At 39.9% G+C, this 26892-nt stretch overlaps 1 protein-coding gene across 2 annotated transcripts in view; it reads left to right on the plus strand.

Annotated features, from left to right (window-relative positions):
* sorl1 (sortilin-related receptor, L(DLR class) A repeats containing) overlaps positions 1-26892 on the plus strand; it is a 97775-nt gene that overhangs the window by 14261 nt on the left and 56622 nt on the right. For both annotated transcript variants that reach the window (XM_030392810.1, XM_030392818.1), the window contains exons 2-6: positions 950-1066; positions 2705-2839; positions 5375-5536; positions 7327-7394; positions 21166-21346. In XM_030392810.1, the coding sequence (XP_030248670.1) occupies positions 950-1066; positions 2705-2839; positions 5375-5536; positions 7327-7394; positions 21166-21346 (663 nt within the window). The remainder of the gene's footprint in view (positions 1-949; positions 1067-2704; positions 2840-5374; positions 5537-7326; positions 7395-21165; positions 21347-26892) is intronic.

A 26892-nucleotide genomic window follows, 5' to 3' on the forward strand; every position in this document is an offset into this window, starting at 1 on the left:
ATGTGCACTGCGGCCTCAAGCACAACCAAGCCCTATATATCCTACAAAAGCAGTTTTCTCTCATTTTAAAACAAGCACACACAGTGATGCTTCAAGTGTTTACCATTAACATTACATACATCTGTCCCTTTATGACAGCAAACGGCTAGCAAGCAAGGGTAACTGCGTTCCACTTGCAAAGTGGAAACTAGTTAGCCAAGCTTGCTAACATTAGCACTGATTCCTAACTAGATGTTACTTGTTGTTAATATTTTTCAAATACCTGCTAGCTGACTTATTGGCAGCTCCAGCCCTAACTGCTGTGTTCATCCTGAGTTGTAGAGGGGACAGGGTCTGGTTAGTGCTAGCTGTCTCTATGTCTCATGACCCGTTGAAGCTTTGGTAAATGACCAGACTGTGAAATGTCTCTGCAGTGGAAGTGCTGTAACATCAGCAGTCTGTATGTTAGTCAGTGATTCAAATGACAACATGAGGTAACTGTGCAAGTCGAGTCAAAGAGAAATGTAAGAATGCCATCTGATTACAGTCAGTGTGTGCACTGGAATTATAATAATATTATGGCAGAAAATAAATCAAACTTGGAATTTAAAAAAATTAAATACACATTCAAGAACAAAACACCAAGGAGATAATACGAATAATAATTATAGTTTAAGAAGATTTATTACAATAATAATTCCATTTGTGAAATTTTTATTTTGTGTTTTTCTGTTGCTCTGCGGTGGCTCAATATCTATATAGGTTTGAATTTACTCTGAAGTCTGCTTTGGTAGGTTTTGCTGATCTAGACCGGTGTGCTAGCTTAAAGGGGTTTTATTGTATCCAAATCAGTATTACAACCCAGTATTTGGCTTTTACATTGGTCCAAACCTTGTCTGAAAAGATATTCCATGTCTACTTGCCTCTTGCATAAGTTGCAACCTGAGTCCAACCTGTTTTTTTCCTGCAGGCCAACCTGAACGACTCTCACAACCAGATGGTGGTCCACTGGGCTGGAGAGAAGAGCAATGTCATCGTAGCCTTGGCCCGGGACAGTGCAGGAGCCACCGGGCCCAAAACCAGCTCTGTGAGTACACCTCAACTCGACCATGCATAAGAGAGATAGGAAGCCAAGACTAGCTCACCCATGACTTTTGATAGGTATAACCTCACATAACCTCACATATTTTTCATGGCTTCCCTTTTCAATAATCACTAAATAGCCTCCATAAATCAGCAGTGCAGCAGTGTGTGTGTGCATAGATGACTATTTTCAGCGATGTTTGAGCTGTAGTTACATCCCGACCTCTTTAGCCATTCACCGAGTGACACTATGCTCATTAGGTGGGCAGGCATGCTGGCTGTTCGCAGGGCAGGCTGACGCTGCTCCGCCACCCGTCCTGTCTGCTTCACCTTACAAGCCAAGAAACACTGCGGCTCGCAATCTGCTATATTAGCTCCATTGCTAGCTGTTCGTTCTTTACAAACCAACCATGAGAAAAACACAACATCAATCCATAAACACCTGACAACCACTGAACATACAGTTAGGAAATCAAAAAACCTGTCAGTGACACTGACAGAGATTGTTGTGGCTCTGATCATCTGCTGGACAGCAGCAGAGAGAGGGAGATCAGTGGAACCCACGGCCGAGTGTCTGTTCTCGGTTGTCCTCCCTTGTCACAACCCCTCGGTGCCCGGGTTGTCCTGCTGTACAAACAGAGGGAGGGAGGGCTTGCTACTGGCTGCTGTATTGTTTTGTAATTGTACAAAGTCATTCATTGCTAAGGACAATTCATAGCTACATTTTACACATGCGTAGGTCATAGCAAGACTACTTTTATTTTACTATTGAAGAAAAGCAGACTGACATCAAGTAAAAAGTAAAAATGACTTTTATACAAATAATAAATACTGTACACATAAAGGACAAATTCTTTATATTTTTCCATATACATGGAATATACAAAGCCCAATGTTTGACCAGTAGTGATCAATAAAATAAGTAATCAAACCATATCATTTATCCTGTAAGAGATAGACAACAACAACTACAATATACCATATTTAACATTTTGGGCGTAGTAACAGCCAAACCATTGAATGGTTAGAGCATAACGCTTGTCATTAGTTCTCATTGCACTATAAACTTAAGATTGCCATTTTTATATTATACCTTATCTCACCTAGACATCCATTAATCAGGGGCCAGATGTTCTTTCCAAGAAAAGACATTTTTAAATGTTTAATTGTGTCCTGATGGATGTAGTCAAGGGGATACTTAACCCTGTTAATTAATTACAGATTAATGGAATGATTTCAGTTTGGTAAGGAGTAATAGCTCGTGTCTCAGAGTGCTTTTCCCCCACACCAAATAATGGACTAATATCTACAGTAGGGCTTATTGGGTTGGCAAACCTGTTTTTTCTTTGAACCTTTTCATTATCTGTAACTGCTTATCCTTCCCATGGGGGGGATTGAAAAATTGTGATTATTTTATATGAAACAAACCACAGGCCTGTATTTGTGGTCTGTTAAACAAGAGATGATTATGCCAGGTTTCATAGTTGACCAATTATAGTAAAAATGTTGTAGCTGTAAGTTAACTGGTGGAGTCGTGTTTGCCATCTTAAATTTTTACTCGCTAAGCTTTTCAAGACACAGCTAATCATGTAGTTAAAATAGAAGCACACAATTGTTAATTCCTAATCTCCCATGTCTCCAGGTCTATGTGTCCTATGACTACGGAACCACTTTCACACTCGTCTCAGAAAAGTTTCAGCTCTCAGGGGTCAAGGCCAAGGACGGCAGCAAGCAGGTCATCTCCCAGTTCTACCACAGCCCTGCAGACAACAGGAGGGTGAGTCACAGTCAGTACTTCTCCCAGGCTCAGGTGTGGAATATGGTCACATGTTTTTTTTAAACAAAGTTAACAGCTCCTAGGCAATAAGGAAGTGCACTGCTCAAGTGGAGGTTATGAAAATTAGGTGAAATGCACAGTTGAGGTGTATGAAATGATCAGCTATCTAGAGCATGTATCCGACAGCAGGTACAGTAGTGTACAGTGGGGTTGAAGGGGAAAATCATGTGTGTCATGAATAGAAAAGTATCGTTTTAATCTTGAAATGTCTCTGACTCTGTAACTAAGCAAAAAGGTGTCTTGGACAAACTCTCAAAAGTGGAAAAACAGAAAAGAAAGATCCTTGTGGCACACCACACATCATCGGAGCTGAAGATGAAACCTAGTTCAGTTCCAGTAAAGCCTACACATTGATAACAATGTTATGATCTTCAGTGTATGATCAATAGTCCTAATAGCTAGCATTAATAAGCTAGTGAAGATAATGAGGGAGTCCTAATCAGTTTCAGGACCCCATTGAATCTGATAATGACGTCCAAAACCAGCCAAAAGCCAAAATTTGCGCTAAACCCTGACCTTCTTCTAAAGGAATCGAGATGATCATATCCCAGAAGCTTATCTAGAAGTGGATTAAGTGATGGAATCATGGTATGGGTGGACTACTAAGCTTTTTACTATGATGGATGATCTGCTGCTTCGTACTGAGAAACATGATTCTTTTTTAATACCGTCTGTTTCAAAACAAATACCTACCTACGTTCAGAGGTCTTTGACGTTGTTTTAACATCACGGTTTTCGTAATTAATGATAATATTAATAATGAAGTGTTTCATTCCATTGCTGTATCATCATTGCATGGAGGATTTCATATTTTACCATTTGGTTGCTGTGTACCAGAAAAGCAGTAAACGCAGCAGGGAACATGAACGCTGCGTCCCTGCATGTAGAGGATGTACACAGGAGGATGATTCACAGGGCTGACAGAGTGTCAAGGGGTCAGTTGTCTGGCTCAGGTGGGTTCAGTGCCAGATGGAGTACAGTAGAGAAGGGGGCCTTTGGATAACGGGAAGGAGACAGAGATGAAGCGATAGTACTGGACAAATATAGGTTAAGCTGAGGAAAAGAGCAGGATCTCTTCTGTGTGTCTGCATGATATCAGAAAGAACCAGCAATCGCATAATCAGCTGAACAAAGCTTCACTGCAGGATGCAACATTATTACCAGCCTCTGGCCAGACGTTGCTAACATTTGCAAGATTTGTTTCACTCACCAGCCTAAAAATGTACCGTTAGACCCTTAGTGGTGAGTAAAATTTTAACATTCACTCGCCATGTAGCCAGTGGACAAAAAGTACATTTTGCACCCTCCTTCACTGTGTATGCTGGCATGTATCCTACGGTATTGTCAGAGGTTATGACACCTTAGCAATCTTCTTAGCTGTGTTGAAAGATGATCCAGACTACATTCTTCTGATGTCTGAGAGCGATTCCCATGCTTTGAATGAGTATTAAACTATATGTACACAGATGCCTGCACAAGTTTTCAGATCAGTGATAGTCTAACTTCTATAATCCGATCTAACAGATGCTTTGGATCAGTCAAGAGAATCAGAGCCAAGAAATGTGATGTGAAGTGCATCCAGTTGTGCAATAGTTTCAAAACTCATCAGACTTTTGTAGCAGAATTATTGTGCACTTTGTAGTGAGGGTTGATGACAGAGTCCAGGTCAATTTCAGGTCCCTGCTGAGTCCAGTTTGTGCCAAAAGTGCAATCATACCAAAGTAAGTAGACAGTACTTTGAGATTTGAGATTTCAGGGCCTCTGGAGACTTTGATTTCAACAGCTGAGCTGTATGGAGCCATTTTATGTTTTTCTGTTGGAATCTTCAGTTTTTGGTTTTGGGGGAACTGTATTGCTAGGTAGAAATCGACCAATCCTCAATAAAAATACTGCATTAGAAAGCAAAAAAAATATCGATTGAGGTTTAGACCGCTGCACATATTTTAACAGCGCTGATATGAAATAGATTTTTTAATTGAGGAAACTGAACATTCTAGCGCAACCCAGAGCTTCTGGATTAAGTTATGATTTAGTATACTGCACTCTTCTGAACACTGCCACTGTTCGCAGTGGGACTGAATTAGCAAAGCACGACTGTACATTTAGTGATCTGGCACCTCCACCGCAACACTGCACTCGGATATCACTGAAGCATCTGAGAAACATTTGCTTCAATGACTTGTTTTTTCTGCCCTGCTTACACAGAATTGAGTCGTTATTGGGAATACAGTGACACTGCACATCAAAGTGAGCTGAGAAAAGTGGGATTATCAAAGTACAGTTACATAATCAAACTTTGTAATAGGACTGGGGAATACATGTATTTCTGGAGCACTGAATATAGAAGACTCAAATTAAAAAGGAAACTAAAGCCAAAGTACTTTATAATTACAATATATTAATGTTTTAAAATGCATCAAGGTAAGGTTTTACATTTTGTTGTTGTGCTAAAGTCTGTATTTTCTTCTTCTTCAGTACCTGTTTGTAGACTCCACCCACAACTACCTGTGGAACACCTTTGACTTCTGTAAGAGTGTCCAGGGCTTCTCCCTGCCCTTCAAGCCAACAGACCTGCTGCTGCACAGCAGGAGATCCAACCTGGTGCTCGGCTACGACAGCTCTCACCCAAACAAACAGGTAAAGACCAGCTCTACCTGAAGTATCATGGTTGTGCTGGGCTTTTCTTCTTTAGTTGCTTCTTGTAGACAGAGAGGCTTTGAGTTTTTCGGCCAACAGTTTTCTCTGTAGAAACAAAGTTTTAGGTGAGTCATATCTTAAATTAACAGTAATTAAAATACTTCTATTTTGCTTTTGTTTCAAATGTAATGCTTGAGCTGGCATGGATGCTCCAACCAGTGTAAAACCTGCTGACTCAAGTTATCCAACATGATTTGACAGTGTTCCACAAAGCTTCTGGTGATATCACAGAGTGCGTGGGTTTCTCCATCTTAGGCCCCGTCCAGACGACAACGCTCTTTTGTGAAAAACGCACACGTATTGCATCGTTTTGGCCGACCGTCCATATGGATCCTGAAAACGCAGCGCCTGAAAACGCACTTCTTTGAAAACGGGTCTCAGGGTGGAGAAATCCGAAAACCCAGCCCTCCCGTTTTCATGTGGACAGTGAATCCTCATACTTTGCAAAACGATGACGCCATCGCCCCACCCCGCGACCTCTTGCCTCTGACCTCTGAACCCCGCGATGTCCCATAACAACAACAACAACAATGGCGGCCTGCATGCTCATGTTCGTGCCACAGAAGATATTGAGCCTTTCTTGCAACTTGCTCTCCTTGTAGTTGAGTGTGAGTCGCAGCAGCAGTTCGACCTCATTAATGGTCCACACTAACGATTCTGGTTTCCTTGTACTCGCCATTTTCATCTTCTTCTTCTTGTGTTCGGTTTCTCCGTCTACTGTCTGTTTGTTTACAGCGCACAAGCTTAATGCGCATGCTCCGTTTCTTCTTCTCTGTCTTTGGTGAATTTCAAGCACCACCTAGAGGCCTGGAATATGAACTACAGCGTTTTCGGTCGTTTTCAGTGGATCCGTGTGGACGCGAATATTCTTGAAACGATGCTGAGGAAGACAGAGAAAAAAAAGATCGTTTTCGCCCGTCTGGACGGCCCCTTAAAGTGCCCCCATAAATGTTGAATGGGGTTGAGGTCAGGTGACTATGGAGGGACTGTCCATGGCAGTCAGGACTCCTTGATCTTCTTTGGTCTTCAAGTAGTTCTGTCAAAATTTTGGGATGTACTTTGTCATTGTCACAACATTTTCTGAAGATCAAGCAAGACTAGAGATTTCTAATATAGACATCACAAGAAGGTTTTTGCAACACTGGGATGGGATAACACGAGCCACCAGGTTTTACATTAACTTGTGAGTCTATTCCAGGTTGAGTGCATGCTGTCATTAAAATAATTTCTCATAGATTTTGCACTCAGATTGTTAAACTGGCATCATTTGTTGGGTACAAAATATAACGACATTCTAAAAAAAATGCAAAATAGAAGTATTTTTTTAGTTGTCTCAGACTTGTGGACCCTACTGTACATAAAATCTTGAAATGACTTTATTTCCATATGATTTTCATTGTAGTGTAGTTGTACCTCTTGAGATTCTATCAAATTTTCAGCACTTGTCCATTTTAGTTCTTCATGTACAGTATCTGGCAGCACAGAGAAGAAACACATGGTTGCGTAGGTTTGTGCATCAAAGCTTTTTCTGGTTTCCTTGTCTTGAGTTCGAGCACAATAGTGCGAAACGGTTCTCGAGCGTTCTCCTTGTCACATGTGTAAGAGCCAAAATGAAGGAATGAGCTTGACCTACATTTTTACAGTGCACCATCCCCCTCTCCCCCACCCCACACCTCCCCCCCTCCTCCCCCTCCTCCCCCTCCTCACACCGTCTTTCTCCCCTGCTGTAGCTGTGGAAATCAGACGACTTTGGGGAGACATGGGTGTTGATCCAAGAGCACGTGAAGACCTACTTTTGGTAAGACCACCGCTGTCTCAGCTAATGACAAATATATTATGGTGTATATAGTGTATGTGAAAAACGGTGCTGCATTCAGTGGCAAAGTGTATAGAGAAAATAATATTTAACACTCTCTCAACTAGAACGCACCACTTCAGTCAGTATCACTAAAAGATATGTTTTTCCTCAACTTTGGTCACTTTATTAGAATCATAGATGACAGTAAGTTGGTTGCAAAATATTCAGTGCACAAGACACAACTGATCATCTCCACATTAACAACTAAAATGGCTGTCAGTAGAGCGCATACCTCTACCCAGGCCCAACAATCCCAGTTTGCACTCACTCATGCATAATAGCCACCTAAATATGTCAGATTTTGTTTTTTTTTTATCAAGATCCATGCATTATTGCCTGAGGAATTTACAAAAATGTGGAAAGATTCCCTATCTAGTGAGGAAAATTCATGGAGCCGTTTTCTTGTAATCCTGCTGACAAAACAACCAACAAACAAACGGACATGAGTGAAAATATAAACTCCTTGGAGGAGGTAATAATTCTTCATCCAAAAAAAATCTCACATAACTTACCATTTTTTGACTAATCTCTCTATAAAAGCAAGAAATCTCTGTCTGTCTGTGTGTGTGTGTGTGTGTGTGTGTGTGTGCCTCAAATATCTCTGCGGATCAGGATCAGACTGACCTGAGATTTTCAACATGGCTGCTGCGTGGTTCAGGGGTGTGCGGTGTCAGATTTGTTTGGACTGCAATGATACCGTTAATAAATGATTTCATAAATGATTAACTAATTCCGCTAGCATTGTCAACCATAGCCACCATAGTCACGTGCGCACCAGAGCCAATCACTGCAGAGCCCACCCCCACGCCCCACCTCCTGAGTCGACGGACGCGCTGGTGTGTCCAAATCACGTGCCCGATTTAAGACGACGTAGCAGCAAGACGCAGCCTCTGTGAGTCTCGGTTCCGACGTATGTGTTGGTGCGGCCTTCAAACTATATACCAGTTTTTAAATCGCGCTGAGTAAGTTAAGCCACGCTTTTTTCGCAAACATTGCCGCCACGTTTGCTGCGTGTTCGGTGCAGGAAGAAACCGTCAAAACAGGCTTCTCTCACGAAAGTGTCCGCAAGCAGGAAGTGTTTGCAAGCAAAAAAAAAAACTGTGCTACTCCCTTTCCTATTGGTGGAAAAAGGCACCACATCAACCAATCACAAAATTATATGGCAAACCACGTGATTTGGTTGCCAAGGAACAGGGGGAAGTTGTGGGAGGGATGGCAGTGAAAGAGTGACAGCGACAGTGACAGAGAGCAATAGAGAGAGCCAGTTTTGAGAGTTGAGACATTTGTGACATTTAGCGTGTTTGGAGTGTGTAGTTAGTGTGTTATGTAGTGTTTGGTGTAGTGTGTTTAGTGTGTAGTGGAGTTGTTCTTTTGTTTAATGAGTCAGAACAATGAGGAGAAGCTGAATGTGGAGCAGGCAGGAAGGAGCTGAGGGAGACCTGAGCCTAAAGCATTGCCTGCATTTAAATGTAAATAGTTACATATAGCTTTGTGAATTTCAAACACTTGTGCACAAATTTAGCAAACAACAATTTATTTTGCATTATAAGTAACAAAAATGATTCGTTAACCATATTTGTGGTTTTCACAGTAAAAAATCTAACTTTTTCCTACTCGGATTTATGTTTCATGTGAGGTTGTGCTGAAAATAATGACACCTAACAAGGCAAGCTAAATAGTTTTTAAGGTGAAATATAATGGCAAAATCAAAAATAGTCAAAAACGGCCAATTATACCCTGGAATATCAGATTTCACAACAAACCTAAACATCCCTGACGTCCCACCTTCAAACACAGCCTCATTTGGCCATCCATGAAAAAGCTACTTAACCTACCACTTTTCTATAGGAATACATGCTTCCTACGGGCACTGCACTAGTTTTTTAAAAACTAAAAAAAGAAATGACAAACGCATACATATTCCAAGGTAGGAGTCAAAGCACAAACATTTAAACATTTATTAACATTGGGTCTGGGAAGTAAAGAGATTCTAACATACAGCTAAGTGTCTCCTGGTATCAATTGTGGGACAATTTTGTTGACAGTATTGACACTGATTCACTGATGCTGTCACCTACAAATTTAAATATATTTGACTATGTTGACCATAAAGAACAAAAATCTAGAATCTTCTAATCGAGGCCCCTTAGACAAATTCAAATCAGTAAAACAATTCTGTTTGTGTTTCTTTTAGCCTGCAGTTGGATTCAGATGTTTTTTTTATGTTAAGACAGCTATCGCCTTAAGATATTTGCAATAGTGAACGAGCATGTTTGTCTTTTGGGAGGGAAAAGTGGGCAGTTCATTATTGAAGTCACTGAACAGGTCCAGACTTGAGAGCTGAAAGTGGTTCTTGTTTACTTTCGCTTTGTCAGTTTCTTTGGGTATATGTGTGTTGGGTGTGTGTGTGTGTGTGTGGGTGTGTGTGTGTGTGTGTGTGTGTGTGTGTGTGAGCTGTTAGCACTGCCCCCACTACCTGGTCACTCTCATGGCTACAATTAGAGCATTGAGAAATGATCATGTCTCTGAATTATCTGAATGTTTGTGTGTCTCATGGTGGTCTTCAGCCTCAAATGTGTATTTAATGCATATTCTATGAGCTACGATACCTGTTGTAACTGTCAGAATATTGTGGTCGGAAAACATTTGTCACATATGAAGTCACCGCCACTAATGCTTTGCTGACTGGAAGAATCTTCTCATAATATTTAAAGCATAAACCCAAACTTGAATTTTCTAATTTAGATTTGAATTATTCGCTGTTGAATTCAGTAAATCCGGAGATTGATCTTTAAATGTATCTTCCATTATATGCCTTGTGGATTTTTCAGAGTTGGAAATTAACACCAGCCAAGTGTCAAATGCGGCTAGATTTTCCACTTGATGAATAAGTCTCTGAAGGCTATCCACCGCACTGATGGATATATACTAGAGCCTTGTCTCTACCACATTTTAGTGTTATTTAAGGGAGGGCTGCTTCTGTCCTCTGCTGTCCATGTGTGTCAGGAGTTTCACACAGACAGCACAAGAGCAGGGACTTCATGGTGTGTTCAGATGCATTTGAATGCACCCCGTGAACTAAAATCTGAACTGAAATTGCTTCAAAGGTTACATAAAACAAGAAAACCTATTTTTTTTCCTTAGTTTTCTTTGATGAAATACCAAGGCCTCCATCCGTCATTACTCTTTCAATACAGTATTCAAGATTAGATACTAAAATTAAAACAATATCCCATTCATTTCTGTAGGCGGATTTGAAGTGCAGATCTCTAAAACCATTTCATTCAACTGTTAAATTAAACATTTATATTTTTGATAATACCCCTTTCCTTGTTCAATTTGCAGCATTAGTTCTCTGTGAATGTCTTTCATATCCAATCACCATTGGTATTATAACAGAAATATCCCTGACCCAATGGATATTGAATGGAATGGAATAGAAAATCAAATGGCATTGGGACATTGTGATTCAGAATCAAATCCATTTGGCAATCAGTGGTGATACTTAGCTCTGTTTCCACAGGGTTGTGTGGGCACGGTTTCAACAGATTTGATTGGCAGTGAGCAAAAAACCCCCACCAGCTGTGTTCAGAATCAGATTCAAATGGTGAAACTTTGGCAGAAAGGAATGTGTTCAGGTAGGATTCCATCACTCAGGTGAAGCTGATAGAGGAAATCCTTCAAAGTAAAATAAGTCTAATCAACCATGCAGGTTTCCATTACAGGAGACTTGATTGAAAAAACAAGTTGTGTGCTGTACAAAACATGATTCAGCCCTCCAGGTCATCTCCTGTAGACCTTGAGCAGCAGCACAGAAGTTGAGTCGTTAAGAACTTGCTTGGCTTGGGCAGGGAGGAGATCAAAGTTGATTCAGATTTTTTTTGGATCATAGGGGAACCCAACCCTCTATGTGCTGCCCATTTTCATTGGTGCTTAACTTTGAAAGTACATGTGAGAGCATCAATCGGTGAAGCCCCACTATGTAGCCCTGCAGTGAGAAGTACATCGGATTCAACTTGACATGTCACACCTCTCAGCAGTAGTAGTAGTAGTGGAGACAGATGTGTGCAAGAACAACAAAGTCAGTGTTGTGGATGATATAATGTAAAAAAGTTTCATTTGTTTATTTACCAAAATGTTGATTTTAAATAGGTTTTTGGAACAGCAGCCACACACAAGCTACAAGATCCAAATAAACAAAGTCCTGGTTCAGAACTATAAAGTTGATGAGCTTAAATTATTGATACTAGTGCAGTGCCCGTAAGAAAAGTGTATTCCTATAAAAAAAGTGGGAGGTTAAGTAGCTTTTTCATGGATGGCCAAATGAGGCTGTGTTTGAAGGTGGGACGTCAGGGATATTTAGGTTTGTTGTGAAATCTGATATTCCAGGGTATAATTGGCTGTTTTTGACTATTTTTGATTTTGCCATTATATTTCATCTTAAAAACTATTTACTTGGTGTCATTATTTTCAGCACAACCTCACATGTGTGACTGTACAGTTATTTTTTTATTTTGACATACTGTATTAACACAATGGACCTAAAATCACAAAAAAAACATAAAATCCGAGTAGAAAAAGTTAGATTTTTTTACTGTGAAAACCACAAATATCTTTAACAAACCTTTTTTTTTTTTTTTTTTTACTTATAATGCAAATATAAAGTGATGTTTGCTAAATTTGTGCATACATTTAAAAAATGTACAAAGTTATATGTGACTATTTACATTTAAATGCAGGCAATGCTCAGGTCTGCCTGAGCTCCTTCCAGCTGAATAAATAGCTGGACTGCCTGCTCCACATTCAGCTTCTCCTCATTATTCTGACTCATTAAACAAAAAACCGACTCCACTACTCACTAAACACACTACACCAAACACTACATAACACACTAACTACACACTCCAAACACGCTAAATGTCACAAATCTCTCAACTCTCAATATCGCTGTCTGTACACCGACCGTCGTTGCATGTCAATCATCCGCCTAGGTCCCTCCCACAACTTCCTGTTCCTCAACAACCAAACTTGCTGCTTGGACACTTTCGTGACAAAAGCCCGTTTTTACCGTTTCTTCCTGCACCAGACACAAAGCAAACGTGACGGCAATGTTCGTGAAAAAGCGTGGCGGACATTATTTACCCTAAGTCCGGTTTTGGACGTGCCGTCCATCGCCTCGGGGCCGTGTAGCTAGCGGCTAGCTCAGACCCGAGCAGAGATATTTGACTAACAGAAACACACACACACACACACACACACACACAGACAGAGATTCCGTGCTTTTATAGAGAGATGACTCCACTTTTTATTTGAAATTGCCATTCATGATATTAATGCTGCCTGTTAAGCTTGAGTAAAGACAGACAGTAGGCCTGGGTGATAGGGCTGAAAAATCTATCACAGGGAGAAACACACAGATAAAAGGAGATAAATAAGTAAAAATACTGTCACACCACCGAGCTGACATGTCCTTTGTGATCCCATGATTCGCAAGATAAATGATCAGTTAATATGGAGGAGGATTACCAACTACCTTAAGTGCCCTTTCATATTCAATCAATCTGACAGTTGGCCATTGAGCGTTAGTAGGCTTTTAGGGTTTACACGTTGTCAGAGGTGGCAGTCAGGTATTGGTGATTTGTCTTTGTGGTGTTTGAGTGAATCCTTTTAGGAGACGGTGTGAGGTGACATGAGGTGATTGTGTTTTCACTGTTTATTGGTCCATGCCCTGCCTTAGCTGCTTGATGCTACATGTTGCCATCCAGGCAGAAAGCTCATTGACAGGCACGGGGAGAGTACACACTGGTTGTACTGAAAGACTGAGATGGATGGAGAGTGCAAGAGTAATCTATCTTCTGAGAATACAGTGATGAATTAGAATCTCATAATATTATATGATTTCACTGCCTCAGGTGTTTATTGACATTATTCATGTTTATATTTTTCAGTTAATGCATTATAAATCTCCAAATCCTTGTTAATAAGTTGCCCCTGGAGTTCAGGCAGGATAAATGGTGCTGTGTTAAATGTCAAAGGTGTCCTTGCAGATTCTTTGTCTTAATGGTGCTGATAATTTCCCAGATAGGTGCATTAATAAATTGTGTTTGAATTTTAATTTTACAAAACACGACATGACTCACAGCAGTCAGACATCGTGTTTTAGCTTTGGGATTGATTTGTTTACAACATAAACACGCCAGCATTTATCTCTGAACAAGAGAAAAGGTTACTCCTGCTGTGAACGAAAAAACAGTTGATTTATGGTCTGCTTTAATCCAGTTTGACAAAGGGTTATGGGTTTGGTGTAGAAGTAGCCATTTAAAAGCTTTTTAAAGTGCACTGTTGCCAACAGCCAAACAGTGAAATCCCTTTTCACTGCCAAATGCTTTGCCAGTCTAAGTGTGTTACTAAATGAAAGCAGTCAAGGTAGTGCTGCAGACCCTAAAACAAAACAACAGTTGAGGGGAATGGAGGAGACAGCACTGAACAATACCATCAGGCCACTCTGATGTCTTCAAATGAATAAATGTCTCCATCCTCCTGTGTCTGCTTCTCCTCCTATCTGGGTGGGAGCACGGTGGAGGCACCTTTGGGTAGCTCACATGGAGCTGCTGGTCCCCCTTAACGTTGCTGCTTGGTGAAGCTAAAAGAGTTTTTGCTCTGTGACCCACATTCTGTCACTGATAACAAGAAAACAAACCACAACACACCTCCCAAAGATCATGTTCACTATATTAGAGAAAGGCACCTGATGTCAATACTGGTTCAGTGGAGACCAACTATAGGAACATTTTCATTTGTTATTACTTCCTTATACTGAGACAAAATGTAGTTTGGACAAACTTTATGGTCAGAGACTGATATTTATATATGTTTGTGTGTTTGGAATTAGGACTGTGTGGTAAAACAGAGAAAGAAGATCAGGTTAAAAGTTTTAAAGCTGAAGAGCGTTGAAGTGTTGCACCTTAAAAAGCTGAAGTATCAGTTGGTATTCTAACAGTGACTGTTAAAATTTCAGTTAAGTAAAAATTAGCTAACAGTTGAAAAGTAACAATAAAAACAGATGAAATGTCAGTTGAAGTTGAAGACAGTTCTGTTGACCGCGTTAAGTCTGTGTTGAGCTTTTTGTTTATCACCCTTCCCAAACCTTTGACCGAACTTTCCCCAATAACCTAATTCTTCCTACCTATAAAGAGTCTATCTGATGAAGCAGAATCCATTTTCTAAACACTTATCTCCCCAGTGACTCCACATTTTTGTACACACTCTCATTTCCTCATTATTCATTGATGAAAACTAGCTCCAACATCTTTAATGAATTCAGGAAGCTAGGCCAGCTAATTTATTTATATGGTCAGACCACCAATGTGATAGATGCTTAAATTTGTAACTATGTACCACATTTTTGTAAACTAAATATGACTCTCTTTTCATCTGAGCAGACACAATTTATTTCTTCCTCACATTTGTCCTCCAGTCATCTTTCTGTCAGACATTTTCTATACTGTTAGATCAGGTGAAAATGAGGAATAGAATAGAATAGCTTTATTTGTTTTATATTAACCATACTTTTCTCTGGTCTCACCCACAAAAATAAAAAAACACAAACATGTCCACAGGAGTAAAAACAACAACAAGCCATTTATGATGGACAGGGCTTTCCTGCAGTCACTCAAAACTTATCAAGAAAGTACTCCTACAACCCAAAGATGATGCGGGCTGATGCCTTTAGCCACTTGGGACCTCACCTTGGCATGTACACTTAGAAATGGCATGTTCTTTTTACTACTTATAGAAATTTCAAGTGATAAGTAATAAAAACACAACCTTGTTCGGTTGAACCCACTTAGGTGTTTTTAAACTATAATTTTACTTGGTCTGGTGTGACAGTCAGTCTTACCGTCCTGTAAAACTTCTATCTGGGGACTTTTGCAATCATAAGATACTGTGTGATGCATTGTTATCAACTGGTATTGCTAACAGTAGCTAACTTGACTAGAACTGGTTTTCGAACTCATTGTACTGGAACGCAGTCGATTAGGGTATGAAGTCATTTCCAGTTCAGACAACCCACTGCCAGTAAATGGACCGCACCTTTAGTTGTTTGACTTTCTGACTCTTCTCTACTTGTGCTTCTGTTATGCTGCGTTTAGCATCTCACAGGTAACAATGGTAGATCAAGTAGACAACAGATAATACCTCATGTTACCTTAACTTGGATTTACAACATCATGAGATCATGCAAGAATCTATCTTGCCAGTCTTCAAGTTATGCACTTGTGTCCTAACCACAATGGTTCAGAACAATCGGCATTCCATGAGAAACTAATAGCAGTTACGATGTGGTTTAGGTGTGATGAGCATGGCGGTGATGAACATGGCGAACAGCAATAGCGATGGTTAGCGTATCAGCTGCTGTAGCATCTGTTATCCATTTAAAGTAGCACAAAGAACGGCACTGAAGACTTTTTATGGGTTTTCATTTTTTGCTCCTGCAGCATCATGTGGTTCATTGACCTGATTGGTTGAAGTCAGCCCTTGATAGATAGCTGATGGATGGTTAATCCAGTCATCTGCCAAGTGTTTTTGAAAGTGCCTGCCCTTTTCCATTTTCCAAGGGCAACTTCTCAGAGGGTCCTGTGTAACAAACTATCAATAGATCTCCTGTCTTACGAGGAAACTCTTATTATGTCCGTCTACTGTCTCCAGTATACTTTTTATTATTATTATTATTATTATTATTATTATTATTATTATTATTATTATCATATCTGTGTACTCAAGTCATGGATTATCTTGAATGTTTTGCCCAAATTAAAACTTAAATGGGCACATCTTCCCCTCAATACATGCTATGCAGAGCTAGTTGGGGTCCAATCATGTCTGTACATTGACTTAATATGCGGTATGTCATCTCTGTGTTTTTTTAACACATTTAATCACATCCAGTCTGCAAGGCAGGCCGTTGGCGTGGAAACAGAACTCTAATAACTCTGTTCCTCAAGTGTTCTTCATAATCTGCAGTACTCTTTCTACTGTAGCTGAAGAGTGATCACTTCATGGAATCCTACATTTTGTCATCCGATATTCATAGATTTCTTGATAATTTAATTATTTATGGTATTTAGTGGTCAGCCAGTAAGATCTGTTTGAGTCTGTTAAATCTACACCACTGCAGTGGTACACTGGCCAAGAGAAACTCGAAATTATCTGAGGACAAAGGCAGCACAAATAAAGATTGATCTTAAACTCTCCCCCCTGTGGGTCCATCCAATTTGGGGCTAATCCTGTTTGTTCTGGCTTTAGCAAAGGGCGCTACTGTTGTGCTGCAGATAGGTCTTAAGGCGTCGAAAGCCAGAGAGACTCAAGCATGACTGTCAGCCTGCTGCTGGATGCGTTTAAAACCAACCCAATCTGATGGGTTGGTCTCCCAGCTGACTCCTAATCCTCTGATCTCACTGCTAGGAGACAGACTGAGTGGTAAAATCCTCTGTGTATACAATGAGAAGTGCAATCCCTTTCTCCATATGGATTACAGACAATGATACAAATCCTGCAGACAGAGGTTTTTTTCAATGCATTGAAGGAATAAAGGGAAAATGGGAAAAAAACAAAGATTGGCCAGAGGGGGAAGGTTAACAAGAAAACACACGTGAAAGGGACATTTTAATGCCACTGCTAGCAGATATGCCTTTGCAAGTTCAATATTGCTTAGTGTGGGCTTTTTCCACCCTTAAAACGGATCAATTGACATGTTAACCAACAAGACATTTTCACTATGCTGGGCTGTAGTAAATTACTGTAAGATGTGGGGGAAATGTCAGTCTGTGATGATCTGCTCTGATGTACATTTTGTTTTAGCACAGTAGGCCATATGAGACCAGACCAGCTGAGAGCAGGGGTGAAACATGTTGTTTAAGCATTATGTCAACTTAAACAACATGTAGTTTCTTTATACATTGCGTCTAAATGGATTCTGAATTGCTTCTCTCCGTCTGTGTGGTGTTTTTTGATTCACGCTGGAGGGATCCTTTCCATAACTACTGGTAGTTACCCCTAGCTTACTTCAACACTGCAGCTGAATGTCTGGTATTGAGTGTTGTGGGGCTTTGGCAGGCAGTCGTTGTCCTGTAAAAATCTCCCAAGTACAATGTCAGACAGAATAAACTGTGATGTTACATGCTGTTCTGTTCAACAGGTCAGACAAGCTGTGTGACACACAACAGCACATGCACTTCCTTTACTTCCTAAAAGCACAACACCTGGAAGGGGTGCGTTTGATTTATTGATCTGGTGCTTTCTATTTTTTCACAACCATACCACATATTCTGTTGATGTCATTTATACCTGGCAAGGATGAAAAAAGATGAATCCAACAAAATGCCTAACATTTTTGACACATTACCATCAAAATTCAGATTTGAAGCGATGAAGGTTGAGGTAGTAATACCTGCAAGAACTTTTAACTGCTTTAAACTACATTCAGGAAATGTGAGGAAAATATGCATAAAATTAAGGCTACTTGCTCACTTTGAACAATGTAATTGCTTTCACTCGGGGTGTAAAAAACAAGTTTCATCATGATATGCTGGTAATGTCCTCAGCATGTTGTTATCTGCTTGCTGTTTGCACTTTTTTCATGTTTAGGAAGGAGGACCTGCCAGGGGACTTTCAAAATACAGGCATATCTTGAAAAATGATGACATGGAAACAATGTTCACTTCAAATTGATCATTAGATTGCTGATCAGTGAATTGCCCCCACACCCCACCTCTAACATTAGCTTTTCACATTAACTTCTCACTACAGTGAGGCAGTGAAGGTACCAATGAAGCCAATAATGTTAATTCCACAGTAAATTGAATTTAGGATGAGGGTATTTCCATTCAAAACAATTAGAATGACTTATTTGTTAAACCAAACTTGATTTCTTGAAGCAGTGGCACCTTTTTTACTTTATTGACAAGTATAAATATTTAATTCATACTGGATCTGTTGGGTTGTTTCATTATAGTTTTTTTTTTCATTGTAAACGAAAGCCATGAATGTTTGGCTTAAAAAGGATCAAATCTATTTAAAAAGTTGGGGCTTTTGGCAGTTCATTCTAATAAGGCAGCGATTTTTCTTCAAAATATTGAAGAGAAACCTGAATCGAATGACAAACCCAACTGGCAGAAAATTAGAAACTACCATAAAAGGAAGGATGGGTGTTGAGGAAGTGTTTAGAAGGGGCTGAGTTTAATTCAAAGGAAGGGACAGAGACAGACTGCGAATAGCCTTCTATGCACTCTGAGGCCAGACAGTGTCCATCAGTTGAACAGGGACCTTTTGAAAGAATGCCACAGAGGCAGAGCTGGGCCGAGACACTGCTCTCTCTGTTTAGCTCTCGAGACTCCGGAGGAAAACACACTGATTTGGAAGGCAGACGATAAGACCCAGTGAACCTCCTTCATTCATTCTGGCTGACTCTCCGTGCCTCAGTTTCACAACACTCTTGCTGTACACTTGTGGCCACAAATAGTTTGACCACGCTGTTTTTCAAGGTTGACACATGGACAGTTATTTTCAGTTTGAACATGCTGATGGTCTGTATTTTGTGCTGACATTTATTATTGTCTTGCAATTTTGCGATTTTTTTATAGAAAAAAAAAATGACAAGGATTCTCTTTCAAAAGCCTTTGAAAGCCAGAACAATTAAGTTATTTAAGGTGGTAAAGCTGCCTTCCAAGGCAGAATCAGTTCATGCTTCTCACTCCTCTGAAGATGTTCATGTAAGTTTTCCATGCTGGAAAGATTTAGTAACACCCTGGATAGCAGCATATGCTGTATACAAAGATATTTGCATCCCTATGCACTTTGGAGTCTTAAGCTCACATTACCTTCATGTCTGGGAACTGTGGGAGGAAAACAAGACACTTAGAAAACAAGACCACAGGCGGTGCATGTGAATGCCTCACAGAAGGAACTGGGGTGTGATTCAAACCCTGAAGGTGATAGTGCTAACCACTGAGCCACTGTGTGGGCCTGGGGAAGTATCACTAACATCAAATGTTTTTGACTAGTTTTGACTTTGAAGCTTGATAGCTGGGCCATTTTAGTCCATCAGAAGGCTGGGTCAAATCACTTTGGCACAGATGGGTTGAGGTAGCAGAACAGCCTCAAAGGATCCATAGAAACTGCAGCGGTACGAGTGTGAGGGAGATGTAATCAGTAGATTTATCACATTTGATTGGCTAGTAGACTGCCTAAGTGGGAGGGGCCGCTGTTTCCGGAAGTGTTTTATCCCCATTTTGTCTTTTCATCAATAACAAACAATATCCTCAGTGTAACTTAACAGAAATGCATAGAGCTCTCCCAGATGATATAACAATCCAGAAGATGGAAGCTGTAGAAGTTGTTAACAGAGTGCTAAATCATTCATACTGATGATTTCACAGGCAGAGTGATCCAGCTCGTAGTAGTCCCTCCACTGTGAGTCATGGAACATTTTCAACTGGAGGAATGAAAGGGGACATATATGTCTGGAAAATACCCCCTCTCCTTCACAAGGCAGTGCATTGCAAAAGTTGAGCTATGTTCATCCTCCATGCAGTAAAACTGACCCTCCTGCTGTGCTGTCACTCTGGTCTTTTTGAAATGAGTGAGTGGTCTGTATTTAATTCACACTGTTCTCATAAAATCGTCAGTTCAAGGGGGCGATGTAAAAATGTCAACAACTTTTGACAAATTGCAAGCTGTCTTGACACTGCTGTAGGGCTGGGCAGTACGGACATAAGATATTTTAGGAATATGTTAAGGCTGTAATCAAAAACACAATATACTGGATGTTGGAATAAGGATATAATGGCCAAGTGGAAAAAGTCAAGTATTAGAAAAAGTAGAATGGTCTGGTAAGTTCAGAAAATCACATCACATCACTTCACTATAATGTAGCCTTTAAAACCAGGAAAAGACTTCACTGATGTCAAATCATGATATAACACTATAATATTGATATATTGCCAAGCCTTGCTGAGCTGCCACAAACTGGAGGACGCTGTCATTGCTTATCAACTCACGTTTAAAAACACGACATGTCAAACAAACAATTACATCAGTTTTTTTTATCACAATTTCCTTGGAATCACTTTAGATATGACCAGTTCCTTGAAACAGTTACATGATTTGGTATAACATCACAGTGTGATTTATCTGAAATACTAAATGATTGTATTGAATTGTTGCCCAACCATAACCTCAATATAGAGACCTAAACTGCAAATGAAAATCAATGATTATCATGCATTGAGACAGTCATAGAGAATCATTTTGACTATGAGGCATAAAATGTGGGCCAATAGAGAGAGCGAGAGACGGGTCAGGAAGGTCTCAGTGGATGGGTCGGGTGGAGGAGGTAGTGTTGACATTTTTATGTTGGCCTACTGGTACTCCATTAAATAACCAACTAATCCTAACCCTAAAAATACTGTGTTTGAAATGACATAATGGGATTTTATTATCAAATTGCAAGAAAACAAAAATGACTATGTTTGGACCTCCATAAATACATGTATGTTGTCTCAGGAAAACTTGCTAACAGGATGGTTCTTGTGTTCTCCATCCTCCTCCTTCATCTGACCTTGCTTTTTCCATCCTTCTGAACTTCCTTCCTTCCAATCCACCATCTGTCATCTCTGTTCCTTTCCTCTCACTCCCATCTACCTCATCTCAGGGGAGTGGAGCCCTATGACCCCACCACCACAGTGCTGGTCCAGAGACACGAGCCACAGGGTGTCTCCACCATCCTCAGCAGCACCGACTTCTTCCAGAGTGAACGCAACCGCAGAGTGATCCTGGAGCAGGTCGACAGCTTCCAGCTCAGAGAAAAGTACATGTTCGCTACCACCACAAGGGTAAGAGTGCTTGAACATGTTTGGATCATTATCTTATTATATTGAACTCGATAGGGAGAAGTGTCTTACTTTGTTTGGTGTCTTTGACCAAAAAACCTGCAATTTGGAAGGGTTTTCTAGCACATAAAAGGTGGAAAAGGTGAAAATTGCTATAACAATTAATCACCATTTTTGTATCATTGTCAATTGAAGAAGTACAATATGAGTTGTCAGGATTATGCACCTTTTAGAAGTTTTGTCCCAAACACTTAATTCAGGTCCTCTTAGTGTCGGTGTAGATACATAGACATGTTTGTATATACATTTTCTGTCATTGATATATACATATTTGGCTTATTTTTGCTCATTTCAGTGTATAATTTACAAAGATAGTTTCCAACCATCAACTTTTCTCTTTTCACAAATATACACTGTACATTCTCCCATACAATCGATAACAGTCATGTTAAAATTAATGTTACTCAGTAAGTTTATTATGTTGCATTATTTTTTCTTTATACATTCTTTTAAATTGAATAATATTAGAGCAGTATTTTAAGCCATTGTCCAGAGAATTCCACCCTTTCATTTCATATACTGAAATACAATCTGCTTCAGTGTGGTACGTGAAGACTCACTTTTGAAATTATGATTCTCATTATTATGACTTTACGACTCCCCAAAACTATGCTTTAAGCTATCTTTAATATGAACAACATCTAAAACTATTTTGATTGATCACCCATTGTCTGATTACCAAAAAAGTTAAATTAAGTAAATTAAGTTTTATTCCAATTATAGGGTGATTTATTTTTGTAAAGGAATGCTTTTGAAATGTATCCCTCCACTGAACTTTAACTGTTCAGAAATCCAGGATTTAAATGTGGCATATACTGATGCATTTTTAAGATCCTCTAATCAGAACTAAAAAAAGTCCCCCTAATTTACCATGAGAATAGCTGGCGGGGCTGAATAGCATTACGGACAGAGGGAGCTTGGTCAGGTGGGGCCTTTTCTGTTTGTGAAAGCTTTCATGAAAGAAGAGAGAGTTCGACAGAGTCCCAGTACGAGCAAGGGACTGCATTGTAAATGATAAAACTCTCAAAGTAAAGGTTGTATAATTTGGAAGACATTAAAGGATGCAAGTGTATAATGTTTTTCCTTTACTTTGTTAAGTCAATGCTGAATACCCTGGTAGTCTTCTCATGTTGTTGAATGAATATCATTTCCCACAAAAGGTCTTTATTTAAACTGTTACAGGCAACAATAGACAGAAATGTGATGTAGGAAATGACAGTATACATCTCCTACTGTTCCTGCTGTGCGCCTGCATACATACAGTATTTAAAAGCCTCTATTGAATTACAGTATAGTTAAGCAATGTAGTGAGCAGTCAGTTTCCCACCTCAGCATAATGTGCGGAGTATAACAGACGTTAGATCAACATTTGGCTGGTGGTATTGTGAAGCGCTGTATGTTTGTCATTGTTGTCTCCAGTGTTTGTGTAGTGGAAGTCTCAGTTAGGCAGCAGACAAACAGACAACGGAGCAGATGGTGAATATGGTTTGGATCTCGTCTTCTCCCTTGTTCCACAGGCTGCTTGGGACACATTTGTCGTCCTCAGCGTCACATGTCGGCTTCAGCGTGGGCTTCCGGCAGCCTGTAGCTGAGTTTCAGAAACAGTTGATTGCAAAGAGAGGTCGACTGTGAAGGATTTGGCTGATCTGATAATTGATATCAGATGGTTCATTTTACTAAGTTAATACAATTAGCTGTGCTAAAAGTTTTAAGTTTAGATTTAAAGGTGTCAATAGAGCCAGATTGCCTGATGTCAGCTGGGAGGTTCTGACTTGTTTTTAAGCCTTGGAACCGTCAGGAGCCCTGAATTTTGAAAGTGTAATGCATGAGGTGGCATATATAGTTTAATGAGATCAGACGTGTACGACGGGGCGAGGCTGTGTACAGCTTTGTTTGAACAGTTGATCTTGGGGCATATAACTGCTTTGAAATGGTTCCAAGTGTCTCTCCTGACTTGTTTAAATCAATAATGTGCTCTTTCAGATCAATGCTGAGCTCTTTTGACTTTCCCATTGTAGTATTTGTGACTGAGTCTAGTGGATGTATCAAACACCATCTGTCGTCAATCAGAATCACTCAGAAGTTAAGAGGCTGTGCTACAAACAACATTTGATTCACCCAGCTTTTATATGATCACCAAAACTGATCATTCCAGTTTCTGTATTTTTTGTGGCAAAGTAGTATATGTTCCACTCATTCCATAAAAAAAGAGAGATGTAGAAATCATTGGAACTGAAGACTGTCATGATACACTGTACATTTATCTTACAAGTGGATGTAAACTTTAGGTGACCAACACAAAGGGCCTCGAACCAAAAGGGTCACAGATAGTTAATCTACAGAAATTCTGCCGCATACTAACAGCATCATACAAAAACCCAGCCGAGTGAATTGCCAAGACCACAGCACAAAATACACACCTTGTGGTCTCCAACTACACAAAAGTTACTGTAATGGATGTGGGAAGCAAGGAACGGAAAGTGACCAGACAAACTGGCAGCCACACCCACCACTGAAACACCCACTGATTTGTGGAGTGACACAAAAGCAGCAACACACACATGTAACCACATTAGAATTACACTGCAACATCCACTCTGTAGTCCCCACTATACACAAATGTTTCCAGTTTACACCTGAGCTGCAACCAAAAGTGACCCAACAAAAGTGTGTTTGTGCAGTTACCACTACCAAAGGTCAAAAACCACAAATCACTGCGTAAAAGTACTTATTACAGCTACACATCTAAGTGAGTGAAAACAAAAGATGAGTCATAATACACGAACCAAGTTGTTGTGGAAAGTGTGACACCCAACCCCTTACAGCCTACCCAGATGCTTAACTACCTTAGCTAGTCTTCAGTGACTTGCTGAACTCCAAGGGACTTCTAAAGCTCAACTTAGTGTATCGCTGCTATACACTGAAGCTTGTCCCCCACGCAGGATTACCACCAAAAATAAGAAAGGCAAAACCACTAAGTGACAAGCTTACTTACTTGCCAAAACCAAAAACACAACACACAACAACAACAACTAATGATCTAACTAAGAGATGACCACTGTGCAAACACAAGGGCCACTAAATGCACGAAACTTTCACACATTTACATAACCTCATGGACATTCAATCCTGGACGAGCTCCCAGTTGTTACGACCAGGACCTGGGATGAACCCTGGCGCAACATGAAAAGGAGAATCTCCTCTTCCCAGCTCCCAAGAGCCACCGGCAACAAAGTGTTTATGGCCATTATAAATGTTTTTATCTAAAATACATTTGGCAAAGAAAGAGATGGGATGCTGGCAGTCTGGCTGAAAGTGCAGAGAAGAGAGCCCACAGAAACCAGGGGGAGCAGCCTTAAAACATTCCCGACAACTGTACATTGTACTGTGTAGCAAATGATTTCATGATAAGACCTCTGGGGTTGTAACAGGCAAGGCAGGCAAGAAAAGACTGCTACATTAAAAGGCTTATTTATATTTTTCATAGATTATTCCTTCTGCTTTGAGCTCTGTAGAAGAACAATAAGTCCTAATTGGAATTGGATTGACGAATGATTTGACAGTTCTACAACTGCCTATTTGGTGGCCCTGAAAGCAAGTATCATCCAACTTCTTGTACACGTAGCTCTGTTGCTATCTGGTCTGCTATCTGACTGCAAGTAACATTTGTTTGAGAAAGAAAATGATGTATCCGTGCACTCTGTAAACATAATGTCATCTGTTTGTGCAGATGTATGATGCATATGCTGCATTTCACTGTGTACACGGCAAACAGGCAGTGTTTAACACTGGTCTCAGTCAAAGCAAAGCAGAGCAGCCTTGATAAATCCCTGTGGCTAATGTGGTCAAACCTAATGACTAATCCTCATTTCCAATTACTAATGTCGTCCAACAAGACATGGAGTTAAACCTCAAAGTGTTGGGAAGCCAACAGCTGCTACGTGTGGTTTTGTTTACTGCTCAGAATGTGAAGCAGGATGTTGAGAACAAGCATGTGCTGGGTCAGAGCCAGAGACAGTGACCTCCTTTAAACTTGAAATGCTGCGTCACTACAACACTTCATTTATAAGTGTATTTAAAAAATGATAAAATCAGCACTTATTTTGTGAGTTAAACTACAAAATACAACCCTTGTCTGTTACATAGTAAATGTGCATAGCAAAACGATGCCTGAATAAAGCAGTCAAAGAGATCAAGATGGGAAACTCAGTATCTTAATCACCTTAATTGAGACCTCTGGACCAGTCAGAGCTGAGCAGCAACTTGTCCTGCCAGTGAATTATAATGTTAGCTTATATTAGCTCAGCAGCCGGGCTGGGATATGATGAGCGAAAGAGACTGATGAGAGTCTGATATCTCAACTTTAATTGTTATAATCTGAACATGACTTACTTGTCATTATAACCATTAATTCAGCTACATGGCAGCCATCACTTGGTGTGCTCTAATAGACACAGACTTATGCTTTCAGATGAAAGTGTCTGTGGAGTAACAAGGAAGTCTGTTAACTGTAGTGGTTTTTATCAGATGTGAGAAATTGTGAAATTGTTCATCAGTTCAAGATATTGTCAATAAAGAGTTTTTGGTGCTGGAGCTCACCACCATTGTTTTAAGTGATGAGAACATCGTCAAACCCGATCACATTATAGTTTGACTCAATAATCTTGACTCTGAGTTCACCTACTAGCTTCTTGTTAAAGCAACATGATGAAACATTTTGACCTCAAACTAACAGCTTCAGAATCATGTTGATGGTACAGTGTCTTGTAACAGGGTGAACGTCTCTGTCTCTTGTTTCTGCTCTGTGTAACTTCAGTGAGAGGGTCGGATCACTGCGTTACATACATGTTTACTTCATCATGCAAGTTTTCAACACATCACATTGTTATGATGTCATGAGTTCAGTTTGTAGTGAGCACCTACATTACACCTGACTAACTGTTACCCACCTGGTATTTGTATTTACCACAGTGGTGTTGCACTCAGAAACTGTGGGGGCACAAAATACTCATGTTTGGATTATGTGATAATTAAGCAATATTAGTGATGTGTAATTTTGCAATTATACAAGTTTTTCCAATAAAATGAAAATATATAATATATATATAATCAGTAAATATGCAATTAGCTCTCAAAATAGAAAAAAGAACATGTACATTTCCATGGAAATATTTGGGGTCTGACTAATAACTGGAAAACAATCAGTCATGTCTGTAGACTCCTATATGTAATGAAACTTAGTTTACTGATGTAGCAGGTCGGCCAGCCTTTAGCCACAGCATATCAACAATTTCTCGTCCCTGTTGAGTCGGGCCCAAAACACAAAACTCACTTGCTAGCTTAGTCCTGTTATAACCAAGATATCTGCTGAAAATATTCTTGATATAAATATTCTTCCACCAACTGATTTACTTACTACAACCGTGAAGTTCACATGCATTATTAAGATGATATAACCGTGCGCCCTACTCACTGACACATCTGAAGGA

Source organism: Sparus aurata, chromosome 2 (genome assembly GCF_900880675.1).
Source record: "Sparus aurata chromosome 2, fSpaAur1.1, whole genome shotgun sequence".
In the NCBI taxonomy this organism is placed as follows: domain Eukaryota; kingdom Metazoa; phylum Chordata; class Actinopteri; order Spariformes; family Sparidae; genus Sparus; species Sparus aurata.